The 25,574-nt window shown below is 38.2% G+C and overlaps 1 protein-coding gene across 8 annotated transcripts in view; it reads right to left on the reverse strand.

The window, feature by feature from the left end:
- ttk (zinc finger and BTB domain-containing protein ttk) overlaps positions 1-25,574 on the reverse strand; it is a 36,781-nt gene that overhangs the window by 4,676 nt on the left and 6,531 nt on the right. For 6 of the 8 annotated variants that reach the window (XM_066731000.1, XM_066730994.1, XM_066730997.1 and 3 more), the window contains exons 2-4: positions 19,211-19,662; positions 18,278-18,983; positions 18,112-18,171 (exon numbers count right to left, since the gene is read on the reverse strand). In XM_066731000.1, the coding sequence (XP_066587097.1) occupies positions 18,112-18,171; positions 18,278-18,983; positions 19,211-19,429 (985 nt within the window). In that variant the 5' untranslated portion in view covers positions 19,430-19,662. Of the gene's footprint in view, positions 1-129; positions 4,915-5,368; positions 14,756-18,111; positions 18,172-18,277; positions 18,984-19,210; positions 19,663-25,574 lie in introns of those variants that run through there. The other 2 variants (XR_010823002.1, XM_066731001.1) reach the window with 2 other exon arrangements.

Raw genomic sequence — 25,574 nt, forward strand, 5'->3', positions numbered from 1 at the left:
CGCTTTTTTATCTTATGTAATTAATCTAGGCTAAAAATGTTTTCATCGCTGCCTTCCTCGATCAATTTATACAATAAAATTAATTGTAAAAATAATTCGAGGAGGCGTGCGACTAAATGAAGATTGTACCTTAGAAAAGACATGTTAGTATATACACACAAATGCATATAATAGAGTATAGTTCGAGATTGATAACACTGTCAAGTCCAGAAAGATGTTTGAAATTATTTCTTCTTGATTATCGTTTATATATTTGCTTTAATTAATTCAAAGGTAGCGCTCGTCGATACAAGAAACGAACGGTCGGATAGACTATTGCAATGTATATCACAAGGAGTTACAATGAAACTACAATTAGATAAAAACAAATAAAAATAATAATAGTTAGATTGTTATCATTCTTATCGCCACCAGGCACCAAGGTGAATTATTATATTTATCTTTTTGCATTAGGTACGTACGTACGTACACAAATACAAAGGGGAACAGGCGCTCGGCCGATATTTGTGTCAATGTGCATCTGATTTTTATTTATTTGTTATCATTATTTGTTTGCATATATAACGTTTTTTTGCTTTTTTTGTTATATTCAACACCTCCGCCGAGGGCGTACAATATAATATAGTTCTGTAACATAATATAATATATTTCTATATAATATATAATTTAATAGATTTTTCTCCATTCGTAACGTCCGACTTTTTAACTTCTTCTAATAATCCTTAGCGCTTGCTGTTGTTTTATTATCCTTATCTCTTTTATTACTTTTTCACATCTTCTCTACTGCTGTTTTTCCTTTTTGATATCATTGTGCTGACCCAGCCAAAAATCCATCTTACTCGTCGTATCGAATCAACGGTTCTAGTGTTTTAATAATTATTTTTATGTTTACTCTATTACTAGAGGATCACTGTGCTGAGTCTTGGTGACGGTTAGTGCAACAGTACAAGTAACAATACTTAAGAGTTACATAAGCTATCGTATTAATAGTAATATTTGCAATGGCCGCAACTCCAACGGGATATCTCGCTTATTAAAAAGAGCAATGCGAATTATAATTGGCTGCATGCTGTAAATTTTTTTGCTGTGTTAAATCAACGAGAGAACCGAAAGAGTGCGACTTTGCCTCTTTTATTGCGCCCCTTCCTCCTATTCCTTCCTCCTCCTCTCTATCTTCTACTTCATAAAATTATTTTTGAGAAGTTCTTCTCTGCTTGATAGCCGGAAAATACAAGAATCTCTTAAAATATATACTTTTCTTATTCTTTCGCCAACAGTACAAATTGATCAAAATCATAATTTCTGACAAATAACTAATTTTTAAATAAAGAAAAAACAGAAGGAGTCACATTTGCTTAAACTATTTTCCATTTAACATGAAATAAAATATCTTCATTCTGAATATAATTGCGTTCATTCTTTCTGTCTCTTACGAGCCCTCACTTTCTCCTAATCTTGCACACATACACAACTCACTCACTCACTCATTCCCCCACCCACCCCTTTTCTCTCTCTCTTTCTCTACTTCATCAATTATCCAGCTCAATATGCATGGTTGCTTTAAAGCCAAGGGCACCTTACTAAACTAATAATCTAATACCCGATGTTACAAATAAAAATAGAAATAAAATATTAAACGTTATTTGACGCTGACAATAAAATAATAATAATATTATTATTAATAACTAAAAAGAAATTTAAGTCTAAACAACTACTCTAATAATGAGTGTATAAAACTAAAAATTATGGAAGTGACAAAAGTAACAAGCGAGTTTTCAAGTGCCGATAAAATTATTTTTAAACAAAGGTCATTCTTCTCTCTTCTTGAAGAATTATTAAGAGAGCAAATAAATTGTCTCATTAACGTTATTTTGTATCACTGAATCTAACAATGCATATGATTGAACGATCCATTTGATTTACAATGTTTTTGTTGCTTTTCTTCACGATAGATTTTTTCAATAACGACATGGTTTGTGCGCAATATACATATATAGATATATTTTTATTTCTCCCCATTAACCTTGAATAAATTTTCCTTTGAATGCTCATACATACGCAAGTTCGATGCACTGACATACTTAAAAATCGACTTAGGGAAGACGAAAATACTGTTGGCGCTGTTATTGCCCATAAGTGGTTTCTTTTGAAAAAAAAATCTAGCAATAGTTAATTTCTTCATCTTAATAGTAACATAGAGTGGGCTATGTTAAACGAACAAGAAAACAAAAAAAACTCTGAAAGATATTGACAACAATGCGATGCAGGGCAAATAGTGATTGTCCTCCTTCTCCTCAGCGAGAGCCTACCCAATACACCGGAACTAATAATAATAGTAGTAGTATATCAATATTGAAAATATAAAAATCTTTTTGTATCGCATGACGCATTGCGTAAATTAAGAGGCGAAGAATGGGGAGGGGGATACGAAAAAAGTAAATACGAAGAAATCAGTGGTAATGAAAAATAAACTCTCGCGCACTACACAAGTAAATATGGGAATCGATATGAACTATGCCTGCATATACACACACACACACACGTATGTATATATATATATATATATGTAGTATATCTTTATCTCTACCTTGTGCATCTCTGTGCGCTTTCTTAGTTAAGCTAACAATTAATAATAATTCCTATTGTTGCTTGTCCATTCCTAAAACTTCAGAGTATAGCTATGAATAGCGAATAATAACGGTGATAATAAAAATATTTAATTGTGCAAGAATAATTGCTAAAATTATAATAGAATAATAATAATATAATACACTCTTCCAAAATAAACCTGTACATATACCGAATCTGCTATGCAGTGTAATTCGTGATAAATCCACGTTATTTTCAACTACATTATCATCTAAGCTCTGCCGTTTTACCATTTTCTGGTAAAATATAAACTCTCTGGTAAATAGTATACACGCACTCTCTTCTTTTATTTCTCTCTTTCTCTGTGTTTACCTCTCAGTTCTAATTTTTATTTCTTTTTCTTAAAATCTGTATTATGTTGGATTATTATTAAACATACGCACCATCGGAATTTTCTCGTGGGTGGCCGGAGGGCTCAATTAAGAATAATATAATTATTCTTTTCCGTATAATTAGTCCCTAGCTATCCACGATAAACATAGATAAACAGATATGTGATGAGAGGAACAAACTTTTTCAAAAGTAAATTTCGTCATTATCAAATCGTTTGGGTTCGAGCGAACTATAATTGCAAAGAGATCAAGATCTCTGTCTGCAAGATAGGAAAAACCACCTCCTGGGTGCTATTGTTTCACGCTAAACAATTAATTTTAATGAGAAATTAATTTTTTGTTTCGAAGAAATTCTCAATCAGCTAATGCTGACTAAGGTATATTTGCGATGGAATCTTATAAAACGATGAAACAGTAGCGATCCGATCATAAAAAACGGGAAGACGTAAGATTGGCAAGTGGATCGCGGTAATCGAGCTTGATTCATAGCGACGAGAAGAAATAGAGCAACGTACGCTATTGCACAGTTTAAAAGTTCATTTAATACTAAATGTACACGGGATGGAGCAAAGTGTTCGTCCCTTCTCTCGGTAGAGCTCGAAAATCTCTAGTCACTATATCCTCCAGCTCAGCCGGAAGCCTTATCCAGTTCCGAGGAAGAGAGTCGCGAAGATCGTTGGGACGGCTGTCAAGACGAACCAAACAGTTTCTTATAACATGTTGCGGCTCTCGTGGGAGTGAGATGGGGTTGCGATTGGTCCGTTTACACAGTGTCTATCGGTCAAAAAAGCTAATTAATACTGTCGAGCAATGCACACGACGTTCAATGAACGACTCTGTGAATCGCATTACACAATGAATTTTTATCAGTAGCCAGCAAATCAATGAGTGTTTACAGTGGATCATAGTAATATTCAAAATGGAAAAATTAAACTAAAAATCGATCAATTGAAGGAGCATCGACGATATTTCGTGCTTCGTGTAAGACTGTTCATTATTAGTTGTCCTCAACGAGAGTCGTTGAATGGAACGATACATGATAGAGGCACAGGGGATTTGTAGAGGAGGGGAATATCAGGGATAATTCTCTTCTACAGTTTGGATTTCTTGGGTTTGGGGGGCGAAGATGAGGATCTTTGTCTATTGAGTTGCTGGCTTGCACTGGTAGCAGGATGTTCCGCTGTTGGCGAGCTTGTCGCCATCCCACCTCGCCCACGCACCGCTTGCTAAGGCGGGAGATAGAAGCCATAAGGCATAACGCAATCCTTGGGCATGAAGCAGTCGTGAACTGTCTTCATGTGATTCTTCATTTTGTCTGGCCTGGAGAATTCTTTTGCGCAAACCGGACACGGGAAGACCTTTCTCTGATGGCCCTCGTGATAGAGGAATGCGTGTCTCTGGAAGCTGTACTTATTCTTGAAAGTCTTTTGAATATCAAGTTTGGCGCATTCGGTGCACTGATACACCCCTTCTGATATGGACGCATAACGGAAGAGGTTAAGACCTCTGACGGACATTTCGGTAAGCTGCTCCGCTGGGTCTTGCGAATGAGAGGTCGCTCTCCTGCGCATGCGCCGTTTAGGCACTTGACGTCCTGTCGGTGCAGACATTGCTCCAATTCCCGGTGTACTCGGCTGACTGCTCGAAGAAGAGTTCCCCGATACGTTATTCTGATTTCGTGATCCTGGCGAGCCCGTTGACGAATTTCTAGCAGTGGATGTTGTTGTTGTTGTCGTTCCAGAATTCGATGCAGTGGTTGTTGAACTTGTCGAACTCGTCGTTGCCGCAGAACTCGCTGATGTCGCTGATGCCGTTGAAGACGACGCTTTTGATGACCCTCCTTCCGTTACTTGCTGCTGGGAGCTCTGACTGTTCCCCTTAGACGATTTGTCTGTCTTCGTCTCGGATTCTTTTCCACTGGTCGATGTGAATTCTAAAAAAAAGTCTTAAATTAATATCTCATGCTGTGATAAAGAAAATTACGTTCATTTCTCAGTTACTACAGATGCAAATTTAACATGTACAAACATCTATGGAAAACTCCAAAGAAAATCGATACGTTTAACGTGACATAAATATATATAAAAATCATAATTTCTACAATAATTGGCAAATAAGAAATTCGATAATTAATTTCTATCTAGAAGACACTATTGGTTAGTTCGTTTTAACGAGACTTCTAATGCTTTCTGCTTTTCCATAATGTCAATCTAATAGAATGAGCAATAAGGAATGATATATCAAAAGTGCAAAAAGAACAGCTAAAACGTACCAACCAAACGTGATTGTGCTGAAAATCAGAAGAAGCTGAATCCTCGTGACTGATGAAGAAAAATAATTAATATTGGGCTTGGATGAGATAAACGGAAATAAAAGAAAAATAGAAATTAAAACCACATCATTCTTTAATGAATCTCGCGACATTGTGTGCACGTGTATATCAGTGTATGCAATAGTAGGATCATAGCACATAGACTATCTACAAAAATACATACGTAGCATACTCCGAGAAGATTTCCTTACAATTCTTAGCCAGACCTTAACTTCTGGTCTTCGACGAAAAATTACTTGGCAAGCTCCTCTGACTTAATAATTATTAAAAATGATCATTATTTAAAAACTAAAGAATTCCAAGACTCTTGGTAGAGATGGAGAATTTGCTTTGGACTTTGGATTATTTTACTTCTGCCTTCCAAGAATTTCTTCCATTTTGTATGTACAAAAATTTATAAGCAAAACTTTCAAAGTGGCCAAAGCAAACCGAATTTCAACGATTCCGCAAGAGTAAAATCGATAAGTACAATTTCTCTTGTACAAAATCGTTGAATTTCAATCCACTACATCTCCCAAGATATTTGCACGTAATTTCAACTTTAAAATTTCAAGGTTTCATCAATTATTGCACCGAACTTTTACGTGCAAGCGAAAATTGTCAATTTAAATGCAACTAACAAACCATTTACATATATATATATATATATATATATATATATATATATACTTTTTATTATAAATATATATATTTTTCTTTAATTAGCTCTAACATTATTTTCTTTCGTAGTCTTTACAGTAAAAATCATAAATCAACAATATGTGTACGCAACATGCAAAACAAAAATCCATAGAAAATAAAAATAAACGTTTAACTGTACTCCCCTGAAGTATAAATGTTGTATCGACCAAGTATTTTTTACATAGATGCACATGCTTTTTCTTGACGAACATTTGAACCAGGGAAGCCATAGACTAAGATCAGCAGTAGGAATCTTTCGTGCCAGAAAAAAATTAAATGTTTTAAAACGCTACTCTAATAAAAATGACAAATTTGTTATATTAATGGAGCACGAAAAAGTCCTCAGCTTTCGTGAATGCAAGCTAAAACGAATAACACTAAATAAAAATAATTTTTGGCTAAGAATAACGGTGCTCTGTATTTGTCGTATCTTTGTATATGTATGTATGTGTATGTGTATGTTCGTGTAAGTGATAAAGTGCTAGGTTCTTTTGTCAATAAAATTAAGTAAAACTTTGTCTAGGTGAAAAGATCGCGCGGAGACAGTTATTTCTTTGATAATCGTTTAATCTCAGTCGCACGTCCGGCAAATTTCAATTCGCGATTATAAATAAAAATATGGCACTTCCGGTGGTCACGATTAAAAACCAAAAGGAAAAAAATGAACAAATATTGACAGCCGTTCAGTGTTAGCCGGACGCGAACGATGATAAACGAGCAAAGGAAATAGTACACAGACTTTACAATAATCATAAAAACAAAATCATTCTCAATGAACAATTGTAATCGGAAGAGCAACGCAATGAAAAATTAATAATTAATAATTATACAAATAAGAAAGTAATGATTCTACAGTGCGCAAAATAAAGGTGAAGAATTGGTGGCAATATAAACATACGATATCTAAGCGACATACAAAAATATTGCAGCTACTACACACTACCATAGTGTTAGCTTAGTAATTACCTCTTTCATTCGCGTACTTTCACTTTCACTCTCTCTCTCTCTCTCTCTCTCTCTCTCTCTTACTCACTATTTTTTCCATTTTTATCTCTCTTTCAGGTATAAATTTTCTTGCAAAGTCCTTATTTTTCATTAGCACTGTTATCCACTTATCTGTTCATATGATGTATGAAGAAGCAAATAAAAATTTACAGAAATAGGATGTTGGAGCTGCTCCAAAAAATAATAAGAATAAAGATCAACCAAAAGGTACACTATGATGCTTCAATAATTGACAAATTTTTCACACACAATTATGAATTAATTTTTTTAATTACAATGCCAGTGCTAATGGAACAGAGACGTTAATTTCTGTGACGAAATGTTAAAATTTAAGGAACATTATTATGTTTAAAAATGGTCAGTTTTTCTTATTCATTCAATGAGTCATGCCACTTCGGGGGGCCCGAATGCGCAAAGATAAAAATCAGTGAAGAATAGAAAAAAGATGATATATATGAGAGAGTCTACATGATTTCTTTTGATACATCTCGAATTTAACGTGCTCTGCACGATCAGGTCTACTCGCACGATAAATGTTGAGAATGAGAAATGATTTTCCAAGCTCATCAATAATTCCAGTAAGAAACTTTAGGGGGGTGGAGGTGTTCAAATGAGGAGAGAAGAATAGAGAGAGCATACCTAACATTAAAACGTTATTCATCGATCGGTTTACTGTGGAAAATCATTGCTCAAACTGATAACAGACAAAAATAACTTAAAGTACAGTGCATAAGAGTACTGATACGTGAGAAAATCTGGTATACAGCGAGAATCACTTATTCGTGTATTGAACACCGTTTCGTATTTTTATTATTGATTAGAGTCATAAACAAACAATCATCAGTGCATATAAAATATACTAATTCTACCCAGCGTCAGAAAAGACCCTTTCTCGCATTAAAAAGTCACTCACTCGTTTTCTCTCTCACGCTCGCTCAAACCTATACACACAGCCACGCACGCAAAAGCTCACTCTCGCTATTTCTCTTTCTTGTAGCCTCTCATTTCTCAATATAAAATTTTTGTATTTTCTTCACTTTGTATTTGGCACTAGAAGAATGCAAATCGACGATGATACGCACCGAAAGAACAATGTCTAAAAAAGCAAACATTATTTGTCTCTTGTCCAGAAGAGATGCGTTCGTCGATTTTACAATAACAGTTTCAAAACTTTGATCCGTTCGTCGATAACTTTTAATTTCTTTTTTCTCGTCTCAATTTGTCTCTTTCATTTTTTACCTCAATATTTCTTTTCAGCTTTTTGCTTCGACTCCAGCGTCGCTTTGAAAAGGCACCAAAACGGGGAATATTACTCCTACGTTTATATAATTAATTATTGGATTCCACTGATACGCTTTACAATAAACGCTTCCTTTCTCGCTCGCTCGCTCGCGCGCGCTCTTTCACACACACTCTCACTTTCTGATTTTAATCTAATACACATCATCAGTTTGCTTTTTTTAGTCACTTACAAGAGATTATAAAAATTAAAAATCAACCTCTATTATTATATTTTCTTGCCATTAATTTTATCTCCATTAATTTTTGCTGTTTTCTGACGCATCTCACTTCACAACTGCAACGACCTTAATTACCAACTAGCGCTAAAATATATTTGATATAACTTTTGTTTATATATATATATATAATCTATAATAATAATAATAATAATAATAATAATAATAATTGCAATTATAATCATAATAATATAATTCTTGTATGTATTTATACAGGGTGTCGCGTAATTTTGTGGCACACGCTGAAAAGTGTCGAGCTTGGACAAGAGCAAACTTTTCAGATTTTTGGAATCTTCATATATGTACTTCCAATTGCACTATGATTCTCACGACACTCCGTACGTGGGTATCGCGTTTTTTTTTAAATGATGAATTCTCAATTCTTATTAATAAACTATGTTTTCTCATCTTTATCTTTTTCGATACATACATACACACATTCATACATGATTGCGTATGTGTATGTATATATAAGATATATATGTGTGTGTATATATATATATATATGTTTGTTTATATATATTAAAATCTATCCGGTAGTACAGTCTGCTTTTTAAGCCTCGTAAATTAAAATCCTCCTTATTTTCTTGCTTGTCAATCTTATGATTTTCTCTCTTGATCTATACGATGAAGCTTTCACATATTTTACATCAATATTTCTTTCTGCTCGGAGCAAGAGTTTGCCAGTGGATCGATTAAACACGAAATGAAGAAACTTAATAATTAATCATTCATTGACTGGTGTTTCCCTTTTAGAAAGGGAATAATAAAGACGAGAATCTGACGCGACTTCTTTGTAAGAGTCGCTCTTAATAATAGTAATAATAATAATAATAATAACATATTCTATTCTTTCACCTCAATTCGCCCACGTACTCCATTAACCTTCTATAAACACGTATAAATTAATTAACATTTAACATAGCAACGATACCCTGAAGGTTCTATTTATCTGGGATAAAATCTGGCTTGTTTAAAATTTCGATTTACCGAGCATATCATTCCAGGCAGCCGGCCTATAAAGCCAAAGATCAATCGTTTAAGAGAGAGAGAGAGAGATGATTTCTCTTTACTGGAATTACGAAACAAAATTCTTTCCCACTTTTTCTAATACATCAATGCCTTTGGTCTTCCCACTGTAGCTCCCTGAAACGTCGACTTTCGTTTCATCTTATCTCTTTGTTGTAAGATTTTTTATATGAACACTTTTTGTCAATTTGAACACTAATTTTTGTACAATTAATAAAATTTAACATTATTAAGACTCACAAAATCACCCTATACTCCTTACGTTACTATTATATTATAAATTGGCAACAAGAATCTCTCTCATACACTCTGCTTATCTCTCCCTTACAATATTTTCCTACTTTACTTAACTCTAAAAATTTCAACAACGTTTTTCATTTATCAAAAAGGCAACCAACGTGAGCTAGATATACGATATAATTTCCTCGTTTTTCCTTGGAGCGAAGTTTTATCTATAAAAACCTACACCCGATTATTTTCCCTTAGACTTTGTATATTTTTTCATTCATTTTTTCTCTTTTAGTTTTTACACTGTCAAGAAGTACAATAGATGCAATCTGATTTCACGAGCCTTCAAGTGCCAACAAGAGGAGCTCAGTGGGAATAAGCACGATCTTCGCAAGACTACAGCTGCCCAGAAATAGAATTCTCAGTTCATCAGTATCGGAATAAGTCTGAAGAATATAATAGCAGGAAAGATAAGAAATAAGATTATTTTTTGGATTTTCGTGGAGGTAGAAATTAAGCTGAAAACTTGCGAATCATCCGAGATGCCGAGAGAAAAGAAACCAGGGTTTCATTTTGATCGAGCTATCCGAAATGATTCATTGGGTGCTTATTATAATCTACAAGACAACAGAGAAACATCTACTGATGACTTTCAACGAACATACTACACGTATCTCTTTTTCCAAACTATCCTCGTCGCTCCCTGTCCTATATAATTGAGTTAGTCTTAGCCTCTCAGTGATTATCAAATGTGAGTGTGTGTTAATTGTTTACTTTTTCCCTTTGTAATTAATTTCTTTCTTTTAAATAGATATAAGCTGTCTAGCCGCTGCCTCTTTGCACTTTTGTTTAATATAATTAATAGTAATAATTATAATAATAATAATAATAATAATAAAATCTAATATATATATATATATATCTATATATATTTATCAACTATGTGAATTTATACCGCTCAGATGTCTCTCTTTGGACGGGCCAACTGCAACCCATCGCGAATATATTAATCTCTCGTGAATGTACCGGAAGTACCGTGCCCTCACCGTAATCTATTTCGAGGCTCGAGGATAGCCAAACGTTTATCAAGCAGCCCCCTGAAGCTTTCGCGCGAGGCTCATAAAATTCTCTTTGGTCCAGAAGTTTGTAAAGCTTCCAAGATCCTCAAATTATTCGCTCGAGACCGATCAGCTTTGTAACATTGGAGGGCGTCGAATAGAACGAACGCACAGTAGAGAAGAAAGGAAACAAGATTAGCGAAAGCCTCTCCGTTAAAGCTGATCGATCTCGTGGTGAAACAGGTCTTTCCGGATACAATGCGAGAGTGATGGATAATTTGTTGCAATATTATCGCGCGCATCCATTCTACAAACCATTACCTACAACGACGCTATTAAACGAATCGACAATGACCTTTGCCCTGTATCGCGATGAAATTCATTGAATAAAACGACACGACAAATTCAACAATTTTGTCCCTTCGAACCATGACACAAGGTAAACGAGTCACGACCGAGAAACGTCCGTCAATTTAATTTTTCGCATCGAGACACAGCAGGATGCGAAAAAAGGGAACGAAACTGAACTGAACAAGCGAAGAACGCCGCTCGATCGAACAGTACAGACAAAACGCATCTCACACACAGTCTCGAGTTCGTTTAAAATTAACAATGAATAACTACGGTAATAATAGTAGCGGTAATAATAGCAATATAATGATAATTGTAATCGTAATAATAATAATAAGAGATTTATTATTATTATTATATAGCCTCTAGTCGTCTAATGTCTACGCCCAGCTAGTGAAAAAATTTGTATATAAATCGCTCGCCTATCTCTCTGTCGCATAAACGATATTTCATCGGTGAGAGCTCCAACTTGGGGGAATCCAAGTGACGAATTGGTTCTCGGAGGAGACTCAAGGATGAAGGTGCAAAATATAGTAAGCTACTCTCGTTATTTTAGTGCTGTCTCATCACGACTAAATCTACTAGCCGCGACCACCAGCCACTATCGCACGTTCCGACACTCTTTCAATCCCGAGTCGTTTACGTCCATCGATTCTTCAATTTCCTTCTCATTGAAACTTTCTTCTTTCTTCGATTGTTCCAACGATACTAGTGTCGTTTTTTCTTTTCTTTTATTCTTTTTATAAATTTGGATAATATTCGAAAGCAAAATTTTCCTCGTGTATTCCCTGAGAGATTTTTTGGCGGCGATGGTGATATCGGGTAAGAAGCGACCGGAAGCGGATCGTAGCTTGGTCGCCGCACGGCGTTAAGTTACTACTACGGTGCCTTCAGTCTATCCAATGTCAGTACTATCTTGTATTTGGTGTCGTTAAAACCGTCCCTCTGCAGTCTTTCAAATCTTAAAATTGCATGTCCCGTTTCCATGAATTAGCCTTGAAGCCTTCTCTCCTTCGCTAAGATCTTCTACGACTATGTTTGTATTAACGCGCGCAAAAAGTTCAGGCTCGAAAAAAATCGACAACGGTTCAACGGCTCAACAGACTTGAACGGTCATCGTATAAGTGTGTGTATATATATAGTATATACATATATATATATACATACATTATATATCTATATATTGCATTAACTCAGTCTACGTGGTTCTCTTATTTTAATATATTTATAATATATTTTTTTTTCATAATAATTGTGAATTTCTTGTTTATGTTGCTGACGAATCCCTCGATTAAATTCGGATCATTGGTGCCCCTGATCGAGCGATCGATATCTCGTGATCGATCAATCTGGACTCCTTTCCTCAAGATTCTGCGCGCACATATGATTCTCTCACAGATTTATTAGTCTCATATGTGTTTTTGTATATATATATATATATATATATATATAGGTATAGATATAGATATAGTAAATATAATAATAATCTGTTCTCTATATCAAGATTTGACTTAATAGTTTGATGCCTCTGGTATTTTGCATGCTTTCTCTCTATTTAATTTTTCATTTCATTTGTCCCCTAAGTTCGTTGAGCCACGCTGTGCAAGAACTTGGTTCAGGCACGGTGGATACTGGCGATATATAAACTCTTTCTAATATTTTCTTAATGATTTTTTCATCTTTCTCATTCTTCCTGCTATCTGTTTTTTTTTGTTTTTACTTTTTTGCTTTTTATATTCATTATTTGTCCGCGACTCCCTCTCCAAGGTGAGGCACGTGGTAAAGCTCATTGATTTTGTATTAACTTAATGCCCAACGCACCTAAAAGTGCTCGGTTTGCCCATCAAAGATGACCATTCCGTTCTGATATAATTTTAGCCGCAGTCCTTTATCAAAAATAATTTTCTTATCCAGCAATAGTGAAAGGTTATTAAAATGAATTGATTTAAGTAACGAATGATCTAAAATATGCTTAAAATGTTAGTATTAAAAATGGAAGAGGGGAAGAAATCACAAAAATTCAGTCAAGAAATAAAAGTAGCTTAAAAGAGTGATTCTTCGTTTTCTGTGAAAGATCCTGGTATGCTTGCTGGATAAAAATTAATTTTGAAATTCATTCGTAAAACATGAAAGCTGCATTGACACTACGTGCAAGTGTACGGGATGAAGTGTAAATAAAAAAAGAGGCCAAAAGGCAACGAGGAAGAAGAAGATAACTGCAGAGGGAAAAAGAGCTGTGTTAAATGAAGGGGACGAAGAATCGAGGAGGTAAAAGAGCAAATCTGTGAGAGAATGGGGAGAGGGGATAATGGGTACCACGTAGTACCAATATAGCATATAAGATAAGAAAGGAAAACTGAAATATTGAGCTGCGTTACATCGGGCATATGGATAGCCCAACGATAAAAATCCATCGAAAACTCGTCTAAACGTAACACTTGTAAGATTTGGTTGCTTGATATTCGCCGATTGGATGGCAGGTACGTGGAGGATCAACATATACTGGCCACGTACCGGCCAAACTAGGCATCTAAATGCTAAATCTCCGGCTCAGCTCACTACGCATATCTCTATCAGTTGGCGTTAAAAATTTATCATTACACTCGGTATAACTTGTAAATCGTTCGCTCGCTAGCTACACGTGTAAGAGCCTAGGTACGATAATTCCCTAAGTATCTAGCTATCTATCCTTGGTTTCCTGTTATTCCGTTGGAAAAATGTGCTAAATATGACTCGTGCTGATCTAGGAGAGTTGAAGTGATGGAGAGCTGGCAACGAGAAGCGATCCTCGAAGAGCCTGTCCAGGATAGCTTGGTTACTGGCTGAGTTTTCATACAACGATGGCAGCTATATCTTTCTAGATCCCCGAGATCCTATCCCTTGAGAAGGTTTAGGCGTGTTCCATCATCGATCAGTGTTGAGAAGAAAATTGACGATGGCGCATGGTACCATCGGGAAATTGCAATGTTAGAAGAACTTCTCGAGGTGGATGGCACGTGGTCTACCGTTGTTGTCCCATACTACTACCGCCACTACTGAGACTCATGTGCGGCTTCAGGCTGTGAATGATCTTAACGTGCGCGACCATGTTGTCCTTCCTCGTGAACTCCTTGTAACACACAGGACACGGATAGTACTTGACGTTAGGCTTGTGCGAGGTCACGTAATGCCGGCAGAAATTGCTTATGTGTGTATACGTTCTGTGGCAGACTGTGCAACGGTACACATCGCCTTCCTTAACGCAAAAGTCACGCACGGATCCCTCCGTTCTCTCGTTCTCAACTTTGAACGAGCCCTCGAAGTCGCTCTGGCTAATCTCAGACTCGCCAGCGACTAAATTGAATATGGCACTGCTCAAATTCTCCTTGGAAAGCTTCTGCTCCGATTCTGAATCCGAATGTTGCTGCTGCTGCTGCTGCTGCTGCTGTTGTTGATCCTCGGACGATGCTGGCGTCGAGGATTTGTTGCTTTGCAGGTTACTAGCGCTGTACTCCTTCCGGAAACACCGTTCGAAATTCAAACGAATGTGCGTCGGTGAACGGGACCCACCTCCGCTCAACGTTTCCTCCGAGTCTGAAAGAAAATTCATCTTTAGACCATTCCACACCTCTCACACTGCCTTAAATAATTTCATTTTTGCGTTAACTAATTCATCTTTTCTCTATCACTGCATTTCTCTTTATTCGCAGTGTGTCAAATTTTAGTTTATCTTTCTCCTCCCCTCTCACTATTTCTCATTATTTCTCTCTTTCTCTAGTCTCTAAATCAGAAATTACATCAACTTGAATACCTCGATGAATTAATTAACACTGATGTATTTGAGTAGATATTATATTTGTGGGGGGAAGCAGGAAGGGTAGAGCCAGCAAAAACGAGTCACCGTCAATCGCGTCTTCATCAAAAAATCGAACATTTCTCTATATGTTTTTGTTCTCTCTTCCTATCAATCTCTATTCTTTTTGTCTACAGAAATCATCAAATCGATAAGAAATTATTCGCGAACGTGTTTCTTTCTCTCAGTCCCCACCCTGGCATCGTCTTCTCTTCACTGGCCATCAAACAGCCTTAATTGAGAGATTGGTAATCATTCACACTCATTCACTCACTCTTTCACTCTCAATAAGAAATCTAAATATCACGATTCATTCACTGGACCATTCACACAACTCCCAAGGGAAGATTCACAATTTCACTTACAGCAACAGCCAGATAACGAGTAGAGGAGTAGATAGAGAGCAAATGGGCAAGGAGGGAAAATGACAACAAAAGAGAAATAAATAGGAAAATTTAAAAAAAAGAGAATGGAAATTAAGGAGAAATTGGAGTAAAGGTTTGTCTATGCTGGATGATCTAGCAGAAGATCTATGAAGATATAGGACGCACGAAGGAAGAAGTCTTTCGAGGAAACTATAGAGTTTAAACGATTGAAATTTAGCTTCTCACCTCGTGTAAATTCTCTCCTACCCTCCCTCCCTCTCTCTCTCTCTCTCTCTCTCTCTCTCTCTCTTTATTCATTATTATCACCCTCTCGCACTCCTATGAAGGAAGATGGTTTTATGAGTACGAATTCGCTTGCTACAGTATTTTTTTTCATAAACATGTTTGACATTTCGTTGGAATTTTATTTTTGGTATTAAAATCGCTTTCGGCTGGCCTCCCTAGCTCGCTTCCCCCGCGCAAAGGTAATATCTCTCAGATATCTCAAATTGGTGATTCAGATAATCTCAACTCACCTGCGCTAAGTGAACAAAGCAACACGTTTTTTCTCTCTCTCTCTCTCTTACTCTCTTACTCTCTCTCTCTCTCTCTCTCTCTTACTCTCTCTCTCTCTCTCTCTCTCTCTCTCTCTTCTCTCTCTCTCTCTCTCTCTAGCTTTCTACAAATCTTTAACTTTTTCACTACCGAACACTCCGAGAGGTCATCGTGGTCACTTTTCGCGGTCGCGCGTGCGTCTCTTTATCTCTGCCTCTTTCTCTTTCCTCTTAATGTTCCTAACAGCCACACACATACACACACACACCTCAGATACTCACACACACTCTCTCTTTCTCAGCTCAAGATTAGAGATAAAAAAAAGAATGAAAAAAAGAAACATTCTGACACCTCAGACATTCTGGCCAACTTCTCTCAATTCATCCCTCAGTCGCCCACCCGTATCCCTCTCTTTCTATCCTCGTCTCCAGTTTTTCAAGATCCAGAAGACGCAACGGCTTGATCGACCATCGTAGCGGATACAGAAAAAATGCACTCTTCCGGAGACCGAATGGAGATGCTCCATATAGAAAAATACATTCCTTCGGAGAACAAATAAGGATTCTCCTTACAGAAAGAATGCACCCTTCAGCAATGTTGAGGAAATTTAATTGCAATTACAATTATGGAAACCTTTCAAATATTATAATTTAAAGTGGAGAAAACAAAATCACAAACAAATACTAATTTTATGTAATTCTATAGTCGAACTATATACAGCCCCCACGCGTGATTGTAATTTTGTTTTTACAATTTTAAATTACTGTAGTTGAAACATTTTTGTTATTGCAGTTGCTATTGCACTTTGTTCAACACTGCTCTTTCAGGGACCAAATGGAGATATCCTCTATGTGAAAAGAAGGGCCACAGTAGGATCCGGAAGATGGAAATCCGCCACGATGGTCATCGGGCTCGTATAATGACGTATCATTCAGAAAGAGAATGAAACGCAACAGAGCAGGAGACTTTGGATTTTATACTCATCGTTTTTCATCCCCCTTCGGTCTCGATGCTCCCGTATCGCTTTTCTTGCAGCGATGATAAGCAAGTTAACCAGCGTTTTAAAAGAAAATGAGGGAAAAAACTCAAGCACCGTTCTAAGCTGGCTCCACCCCCTCCTCCTTGCGCAAATTGGCCAATGGCGTAGTTTCTCTCTTCGATTCTCGGACGGCTCTATCGATAGTGATCGTGAAAGTGTTGTTCAAATTTGTTGGGATCGCAAGTGTGGTATTGGTGGAGAAAGGAGGCTCAACAGGTGTAGGCGAATGGGCTGGAACGAGATTGAGAAAGTTCGCACATTGGCCCAGCACATTGGGAAAGACACACAGAATGAATTGTAAACGAGAAGCGTAAACGAGAAGCTCCAAATGTGTAGGTGAGATATTTCAGCTCCTCTCTGTTAAATCTTCGTCATCTTGTATATATATATATATTGTATTAGTCGCGAGTGCATCGCTCTGTCGTGCACCTTCTTTTCCTCTCTGACGTATCGTCAGTGTATATGTGTGAAATTTAGACGTTTTCGCACGTGTCCCTAAGTCGGTTGGAGCGCTAAGAATACCCACGTGTCAAGAATCGTACTTGCACGAGGACGTTACGAGCTATGGATTTAAAAATCGCCATTGGCTACTTTAGGGAAACTTGCGCTGTTAACAGGTGAGTGTCTTCTGAAAAGTCAAAGTGATTAGCAGAGTTATCTTCGCAATCTTTGAATTTCTGTCGTTAAGAATCGTTCGACATCCATGGATCAGTTATTTCCATCACGTCTTCTTCTTTCACTTCTCTCGTTGATGTTCTTATGCTATTTATTGTTAATATTACACAGCTTTGATCGGATAAATATTCATCTCCAGTATGAACCTGAGGCTTATTCCTGTCGAGAAACCAACGTGACAGGGAACATCTCTCGGTCGAGTGTAAATTCACGTGGCCAGTAATCTCGCCATGTACAAGAGTATTGCGAAATGGTAATTAGATTTCCACAATTTCTCGACATTCCACTCGTTACCACAGATTATTCTCCTCCACGGAAGCTCGACTCTCGACAAGAAAATCCACAAGTTTATCACGTCTCGTAATACTCCTGTATAAAAAAATGCTATCGTCTCGTGAGAGGACAGTGTTCTTCTCATGTTATGGGGGCTACTTCCGATCGTCTAATCTCAGTGTATCCTTACCTTGCTTGAAACTTTCGCTCCCTTGTCTACTCAGTGGTCGCGCGAACGTCTCATCCGAAGCTAAAAAAAGAGCCAAGTTAGAGAAGAGTCGAATTGCAAATTGGCAGGATACAAGGGAGTAAAGGAATGTACAATATGAGGAATCGAATTGTGATCGAGTGGTTACCTTGCGCAGAGGTGCTTGGTGTTGGTTCAGGTTCCCGCTTGACCCTGGTGGTTTCTGGTGGATCAGTACCATTCTCGGTAGGCTCATCCTTCCTCGAGGATGCCAACGACGCAGCTAGGCTCGTATTTCCATGATTGTTGGAGTTAACACTGGAGCTACCATTTCCAGAGCTCCTACCAGTGGTGGACTCGCTTTGGAAATCAATTCCCATCTTCATTTCCAGCATTTCCGGAGAGCCTTGCACGAGGTCAATGCCCGAGCAGCTTTGGAGATCTTGACTGGACTCGCCAATGGGAGTGTCCGAGGAGCCCGAGAGCTTCCTGGGCCTTCCACGTTTCCTCTTTGGGGCAGTCAAGGCAGAGCCAAGAAGTGGATGACTGGACATATGATGGAACCTTTTCTGGGGTACGTGGTGGTGCGGACCAATCTGATTGATCCTGTGCAGATTCGGTGGTGGTGGAGGCACTGCATTCTGATTACCGAGCAGTGACGAGGTGATGCTTGGCAAATCGCATTTATCCTCGTTCACCTCGGTCAGTCCCTTTATCCTCAAGGACTCTGCCACCCTCAAGAATGCAGTTAATCTGTCCTGGTCCACGCTCACCTCGCCACGGTACATAAAGTCCAGTAAACTCCTCATGTCCACGTATGGGACGTCTTTTAGAATGACTATTGGATGCTTATCCGGATGCCCGACGAACAGAGCCTGCAAAGTACATAGAAATTAGTCTCCAATTGCGCTACATGTGTATCCTGCTAAAAGTCTGACTCTTCCACCCACTGGTAAACATCCTTGTAAATTTATCCAGTTGAAAAATGTTATATAATTGCGAATAGAATTGACTAAAATTTGCAATGTCAACTAACGAAAAATAAATGTAACCAATAAGTGGAGACAAACTATTCCTAAGAAAGAGAGAAAGGTTTACATACTTGAAAATAAGGACTACATGCTGACAGGACCATTTTATGTGCCCTGAGTAACTGGCCCTCAACAGCCAAAGTAACATCGACGAAGGACTCGTCGTGCAAAAGTTGGTCAAATACGGAGAGCAAATTGCTCTGATGATTGTTCCAGCGCAGACAGAATCTCTGCGACGCCATCGCTTCGCTTCTCAGATCCGCCAGGTTACCGTTAATGTCCGCTAACATCAGAGACCTGGTGTTCAAAGTTTTTTACCCTCTCTCCCTCTCCGTCGTTCTCGTTTCTCAGCACTCCAAATCCTCCAGCTCCGCTTCTCCTATTCTTGCTTTCTCGTCTCGTCTCCTCCTCCTTCTCCTCCTTTTGCCTCTTCTTCTTCCTCTGCTTCTTCGTGCTCCTGCTGCTTCTGCTGGGTCGCTTGCTTTTTGACTCATCGGCCTATCATATTCTTCTCCCTCGTGACCTGCAAAACACCACAAATATCAGTACTCTGCTTCTTCTTTCTTTTCATCAGGAATATTCATGCAATCTCGTTCATCCTTCCTAGACTTTTAGCCATGGAGGATTTCGTCACGCGAAACGGGATTTTGTAATCGTGCGTTGTTGCTTGCTCGAGTGGCAATTATGGAGAACGCTTGGGTCAGGAGGGTGAGGAAAACGTACCGTAACGTAACGTAACGTGACGTAAAGAAACAGAATTAGGCATGAAAGATTTCGTCGCGTGAAACGTGCTGTTTTGATCGCAAGTCGCGTTGTTCGCTTTGGTAGTAATTTTAATCAGGATGGGGAGGAAATATGTAACGTAACGTAACGTGACGTAACGGCTTTTTAAATTCTGCTTGCTCCAGAGGCAACTCGAAAAAGTTGGATCAAGAGGGGAAGGAAGGACGTAACGTAACGTAACGTAACGAACGTACGCTGCATACACGATCGCTATTGGACGTTGAAGAGGGGGGAGGGGAAAATTACATAAAAGGCACGAACCGAGAGAATCGCGTCTATTCGCGCGACTGCTACGGCGTTGCCGCGTTGCTGTTCTCTCCGCGCCTACATCCTCCAGGGTCGTGCGTATACACCCACGCTATAGAACGATACTTAACGAGCCACGCGCGCGCTCATTCTATTCCTCCTGTATTATCCATGCAACTACGTTTCTAGTTCCTTTATATATACGCGAATCTTCGGATATTATTATTTATTAATTCTTCGTCGCTTCTACCTTCGTGTTGTTTTTTTTTTTTTTTTAATTTTTGCAACAGCGCGAGGGTCTCCGTGTCTTTGTTTTTAGAATCAGTTTTAATATAGGTTTGCTGCAGTACTACTGAAAACCGTTCATGGAACGTTGATTTCTAAGCAGAGCCTGAAATCGAACTGCGACGTAGAAATTATTGTAACGTTTCGTGAATGATTTTTCTTGGTTTTGGGAGGAAACAATGTATTTCGGATCGTTAGGATTTTACGAGCGAACAATGATAGGATTTCGGTCAATTTCGAATAGAGAATTTAATTGAGACTTTTTTTAACGAGTTTTGATATTGTTAAATTCTTTATTTCCCTCCCAAGATTTCTAATTTCTCAATTTGAACGATGAATTTTGCCCCCGTTCTTCTGCCAAAGTGATTTCGAGAGTTAATATATATAAAAAATAATTGGCAGTGTTGGGAAACAATCTTCCATACATTAAATTTGTACGCCACAGCTTTGAAATCTATTTGAAATTTAATTATTCCACAATTTTAAAAGCCTCCTTTGTAATTATAAAAATACTAGGAACATTCCTGGTACATTAAAATATCCTTATTTAAATAATTAATCTATCAATAATTTTTTTGTTAATATTAAAATTTTTGAAAAAAAAAAAAAAACTAAAAAATTCTTCTATTTCTTCGCCAGATCTCTTCATGTCCAATGCACGAAATACTTCATAAAAACAACAAACTTGTAGAATTAAAAATTCAATTATATTTCTAGCACTCGAATAAATCTCTTTATGCCCAGTACACGAACCTCTTCATGACGAGAACAACCATTCTAAATAATAAAAAACCCAAATAAAGTTCTAATACTATGAAAATTCTCGCCGTGTCCAATAGAAGGAACGAATACTCGTCCGGTAAAAAAAGTAAAAATTTAAATACCAAAATAAAGAACGTCGGAGCAAGATCGAAAAAATGAAGAGATTTCTAGTACTCGCGGAGAAGCATCGAAATAGCAGTAGACGAAAGGTTTTTCATAGGAGAGTTTGACGATATCGCACGTGTGTACGAGGGATTGGCGTCCTCGTTTCTCCAGCGAGCGATATATCGCTTCGTGGCGGGCTTCACAGGCGCGCGAAACGTGTAAAATGAGGCGAGTGTTGGGTGTCTTTCTCGTGGATGGAACGATGGATAATACACACGGTGGTGGCTCGGATAATAAGCCGACGAATTTCTAAGCCGGGACTTATGGAAATCCAAGCCTGTCCACTGTTTTATAATATACACACACATATATATATAAATATATACGAATGTATAATCCTCAGCTTTGTTTCGTCATTTCGGTGCTCGAGTTCGCTGAGAAACTTGGCTGATTGTTCTGGAAAGGGGAGGGGGTGGGGGGAAGGACGTCCAATCAATAGCATTTTCTCCATACGCATTCGAATCGATACACGTCCAACGGTTTCGTTCTTCCTGTCGCACCACTTTATCGACGCTAAACGAATTGATTGAAAAATAGCATCTCGTCGTTGCGAAAAAGATGCATTTTTCTCACGTTCGACGGTCCATGTACGCTGCGACGCCTGTACAGTCCAACTCAAAAATTCTTCGTGGAACGACCCAACATTCTCCGAAACTCCAAATTCGAGCGTTTTCGGGTCACGGGGGAGGAACGAAGCGACGTGCGTTTGAACGTAATTCTTGGCAGGGAAATGGAAGCGTTAAACTGTGCGAAATCAATGCGCTTAAGCTTCCGTTTGTCTTGAATTACGTTTACGTTTATATTCGCTATGTCATTTTCTTCAACATCACACTTGCTTGAATATTTATTATGTCTTTTTTGTATAAAATCATCCGTAATTCAATATTTACTATAGCGTTTTTTACAATATCACACTTAGGTGAATATTCGCTATGTCGTTTGTCCATCATCACCCTTGGTTAAATATGGTAGCGAGGAAAAACGGTATTCGAGAATTACCAAGACTGCGATATTGTTTCTCCTTGGAGATCGAATCGATGCGTTGGAAAGGAAGAATTTTGCTTTCTTATCGATGAAATATTTTCTGACGGATCGTATGCCACGTTTGGAAAATTTTCAACGAAGGATCAAAAATTCTCATTACTACGATCAGATAAAAGTAGATCGATATTCGTTAATTGAGTTTTAATGCTCGGTTATAATACGGTGGAACAAACAATTAACAATTCAGGAAGACGGGTGCGGTCACTATAGTAGTAATCTATAAAAAAAAACTCCACACTGATATATGGGTGATGGTGTAGGTTTTATAATGGACACATTTTCTGTGAAACAGAGGGTCAATTTTAAATGGAAAATCCTAGTCCTTCGAAGGTCAAAAAGAAATATTAGTTTGCTTTTATTTGATGGAAGCAACAGGAAGTTGTAATAGGCCCTTCAACACATTTCTAAATATGAAATTCGAATTTTTGGAAAAATCATATAGCTATTTAGGATTGAAGAACAAAGCTGCTAGACATCGGTGATTCTTACTGATTTGTAATCAGGACATCTGCCATTGGTCCAATGACGTAGTGTTGGGGAGGGGGAAGCATACGAAGAGTAAAGAGGTCGGAGTATGTTATATAAGTGCAAATGTAATTTTGGCGGGATTGTAGAGGGCGCTCTGTGAAAATTGCCACTTTAATTGTAACAAGGTATTTTACAAGGAAATATTTCAGAGAGGAAGGGAATGAACAAATTAATCATATTTATTATTATCAAATAAACATTAATAACGAGATGAAGATAAGAGAAACAGAAAATTATTTATAATTCAAGTTTTTGTTGTCTAAATCAACGAAATTATATTGAGAGAAAAATTTGGATTTTGGTATAGTTAGAAGGTAAGTTAGTCAGTCTGGTGCTGCACTAGACGAGCAGGAACATCTTCCGTTATCCGGCAGCTACCTCTTCCCTCCCCCCCCCCCCCCTCTCGAATTTCACAGAAACACAAACGCGTAAAGCAACGAGTGGGGAAGAGTGAGAGAGAGAGGAAGCATCCACTCCGAGCAGGAACATAAACCACCTTGACGAGTTTGTGAGCTATACAGGACTAAGGCGAGTTGCACAATTAAAGATTTACATAAAAAAAAAGAGAGAAAAACGCCGAGCACGTGAATAGTCAACAATGACTGGGGAGGGGAGAGGAGGCACGCACACGCGAAGATTTTGACGCCTGTCGGTGTTAGCCCCGCCAAGCTGACGTCACAAATGGAAACGAACGACAAGTGCTTGGAAAATCCTTGGACGTAAAACGAAACGTCACGAAAGATATCGTCCGAATCTAGAATGAAAAATAAACTGAGCAAACTAAGAGGGAACTAGGACGATTTTTAGTTTTGTGGGCGTGGCCACTACAGGGTGATACAAATTCGACCAATCTATGCTCCTTTAGATATATTTTTTGTTTAATCGTAAGATTGGATTTCGTTACAAATTTGAAAAGAAATAAAAAGTGTTTCGGAAAACCTTGGACGTAGAAGAAAACGTCACGAAAATTGTCAACCAAATATGGAGGAACATTGAAATGAGAGAGAGAGAGAGAGAGAATAGAGACCTCGAACAATTTCGACTTTTGTGGGCGTGGCGGCCACTACAGAGTGATAAAATTCGGCAAATCAATAGTAGCTTTGGATAAATTTTCAATTTTGCTCTACTCATAAATTCTCTTTTGTTACTGTAAAAAGTGCGAATAATATAAGAAAAATAACCAATCCAGAAGCATACTAATCTACTGTACTTTTTGCAATTTTAATAAATTTGCTCTTACAACTTTTAATAATTTCAACTATATTAATAAAACTGAAACAAAAAATCTTAACATTTTTTTTTTCTAACTGCACTCTGTGCTTTACTCGTCTAAACTTGTAGAGTGCAAAAAAGTGCAGAAAGTACAGCTGAAACGGACAAATCCAAGGTCTGTTCGTCCTAGCTATTATTTCTGCTTTATTCTCCTCTTACAGATCGACCCTGTATAAAGTGCAGATAATATAGCTAAAACGAACACTGCTAACGTTTTTTCTTCCCACCATGCTTTCCGTTTCATACGTAAGCCTCTTTTTCGATGGTTGGATCTCGTTGCTCGGAACGATATTCCAATTACCATGAAATAACGTGATAAAAATGGCACATCACAGTCTCAACGAACAAATCTACCGAGCATTACTCATCGTAGAATTTGTTCCTCTTAGCTGCACACTCTGCACTACTGATCTTTGCTCCTAGTGCAGGTCGCCGTGATAAAAACGACGTGTAGTGCAGCTAAAACGAACAAATCCGTGGTGGGAGACGGACGAGTCGACAGTTTTGTGTATAGTACATATCAATCGATTCTCATCGTGATGAAGCAGTGGGTGTTGTTGGAGTGGTGTGAGTGAGAAGCCGAAGCACGTGCGTGAGGATTGGCAAGAGAGCAGAGGAGAGGACAGAGCCGAGAACAGGGAGCGGAACACACAGTGCATTCCCAGTGTGTTGCTGGAGGCTCGCACGGACGTTTTACGTGACGTGTGATGCTCGATTGTGTGCGTGCACGACTCGCTCCTCTCATGGCCACGCATTGCGTAATCAACGGCAGAGTCACGCCGCAGCACAAAACGAACGACAAAGCACGGCAAATACCGCTGCGTTTCGAGACACTGAACCCCCTCCCCCCCCCCCTCTGCCCTCCCTCCCACCACAATCTCTCTCTCTCTCTCTCTCTCTCGCTCTCCTTATCTCTCTTCCTCCTGCGGTGCTCTTGTTTTTTCGTGCCAGCGCTTCCGCGTGCAAAGGATACACGCGCAACGTCGCACGAACACTTTTCAACCAACTCTAAAACTCTCTCATCCTTCGGAGGAACTCGATTTTTCTTGAAAAGAAAAGAAATAAATTAATAAATAAGACGTTCTTAGCAGATGTTGCGTTTCGTTTTTACAGAAATGATTCAGGATCTCGCAGTCGCGGATAACGCTGGAGGGGCTGTTCGTCGTGAAAATTCTTGCTGATTTAGGGATTCCGCGTGGTTTTGTTTGCTAAAAGGTGAGAAGGGGAAGGGGGGGGGGGTGATGCGTATCAATAGCAAAACATTCCGCTGAGTCATCGCTCAAGGATGAACGTGTCCATCAGTGGAATTGCTTTTGCAAGGAATTCTGTAAAAATTGAGTCGATGTCTCT

The sequence above is a fragment of the Prorops nasuta genome, unplaced genomic scaffold, assembly GCF_024137725.1.
Source record: "Prorops nasuta isolate Cenicafe-Biocafe unplaced genomic scaffold, Cenicafe_Pnas_1.2 PNAS00008, whole genome shotgun sequence".
Taxonomy (NCBI): Eukaryota; Metazoa; Arthropoda; class Insecta; order Hymenoptera; family Bethylidae; genus Prorops; species Prorops nasuta.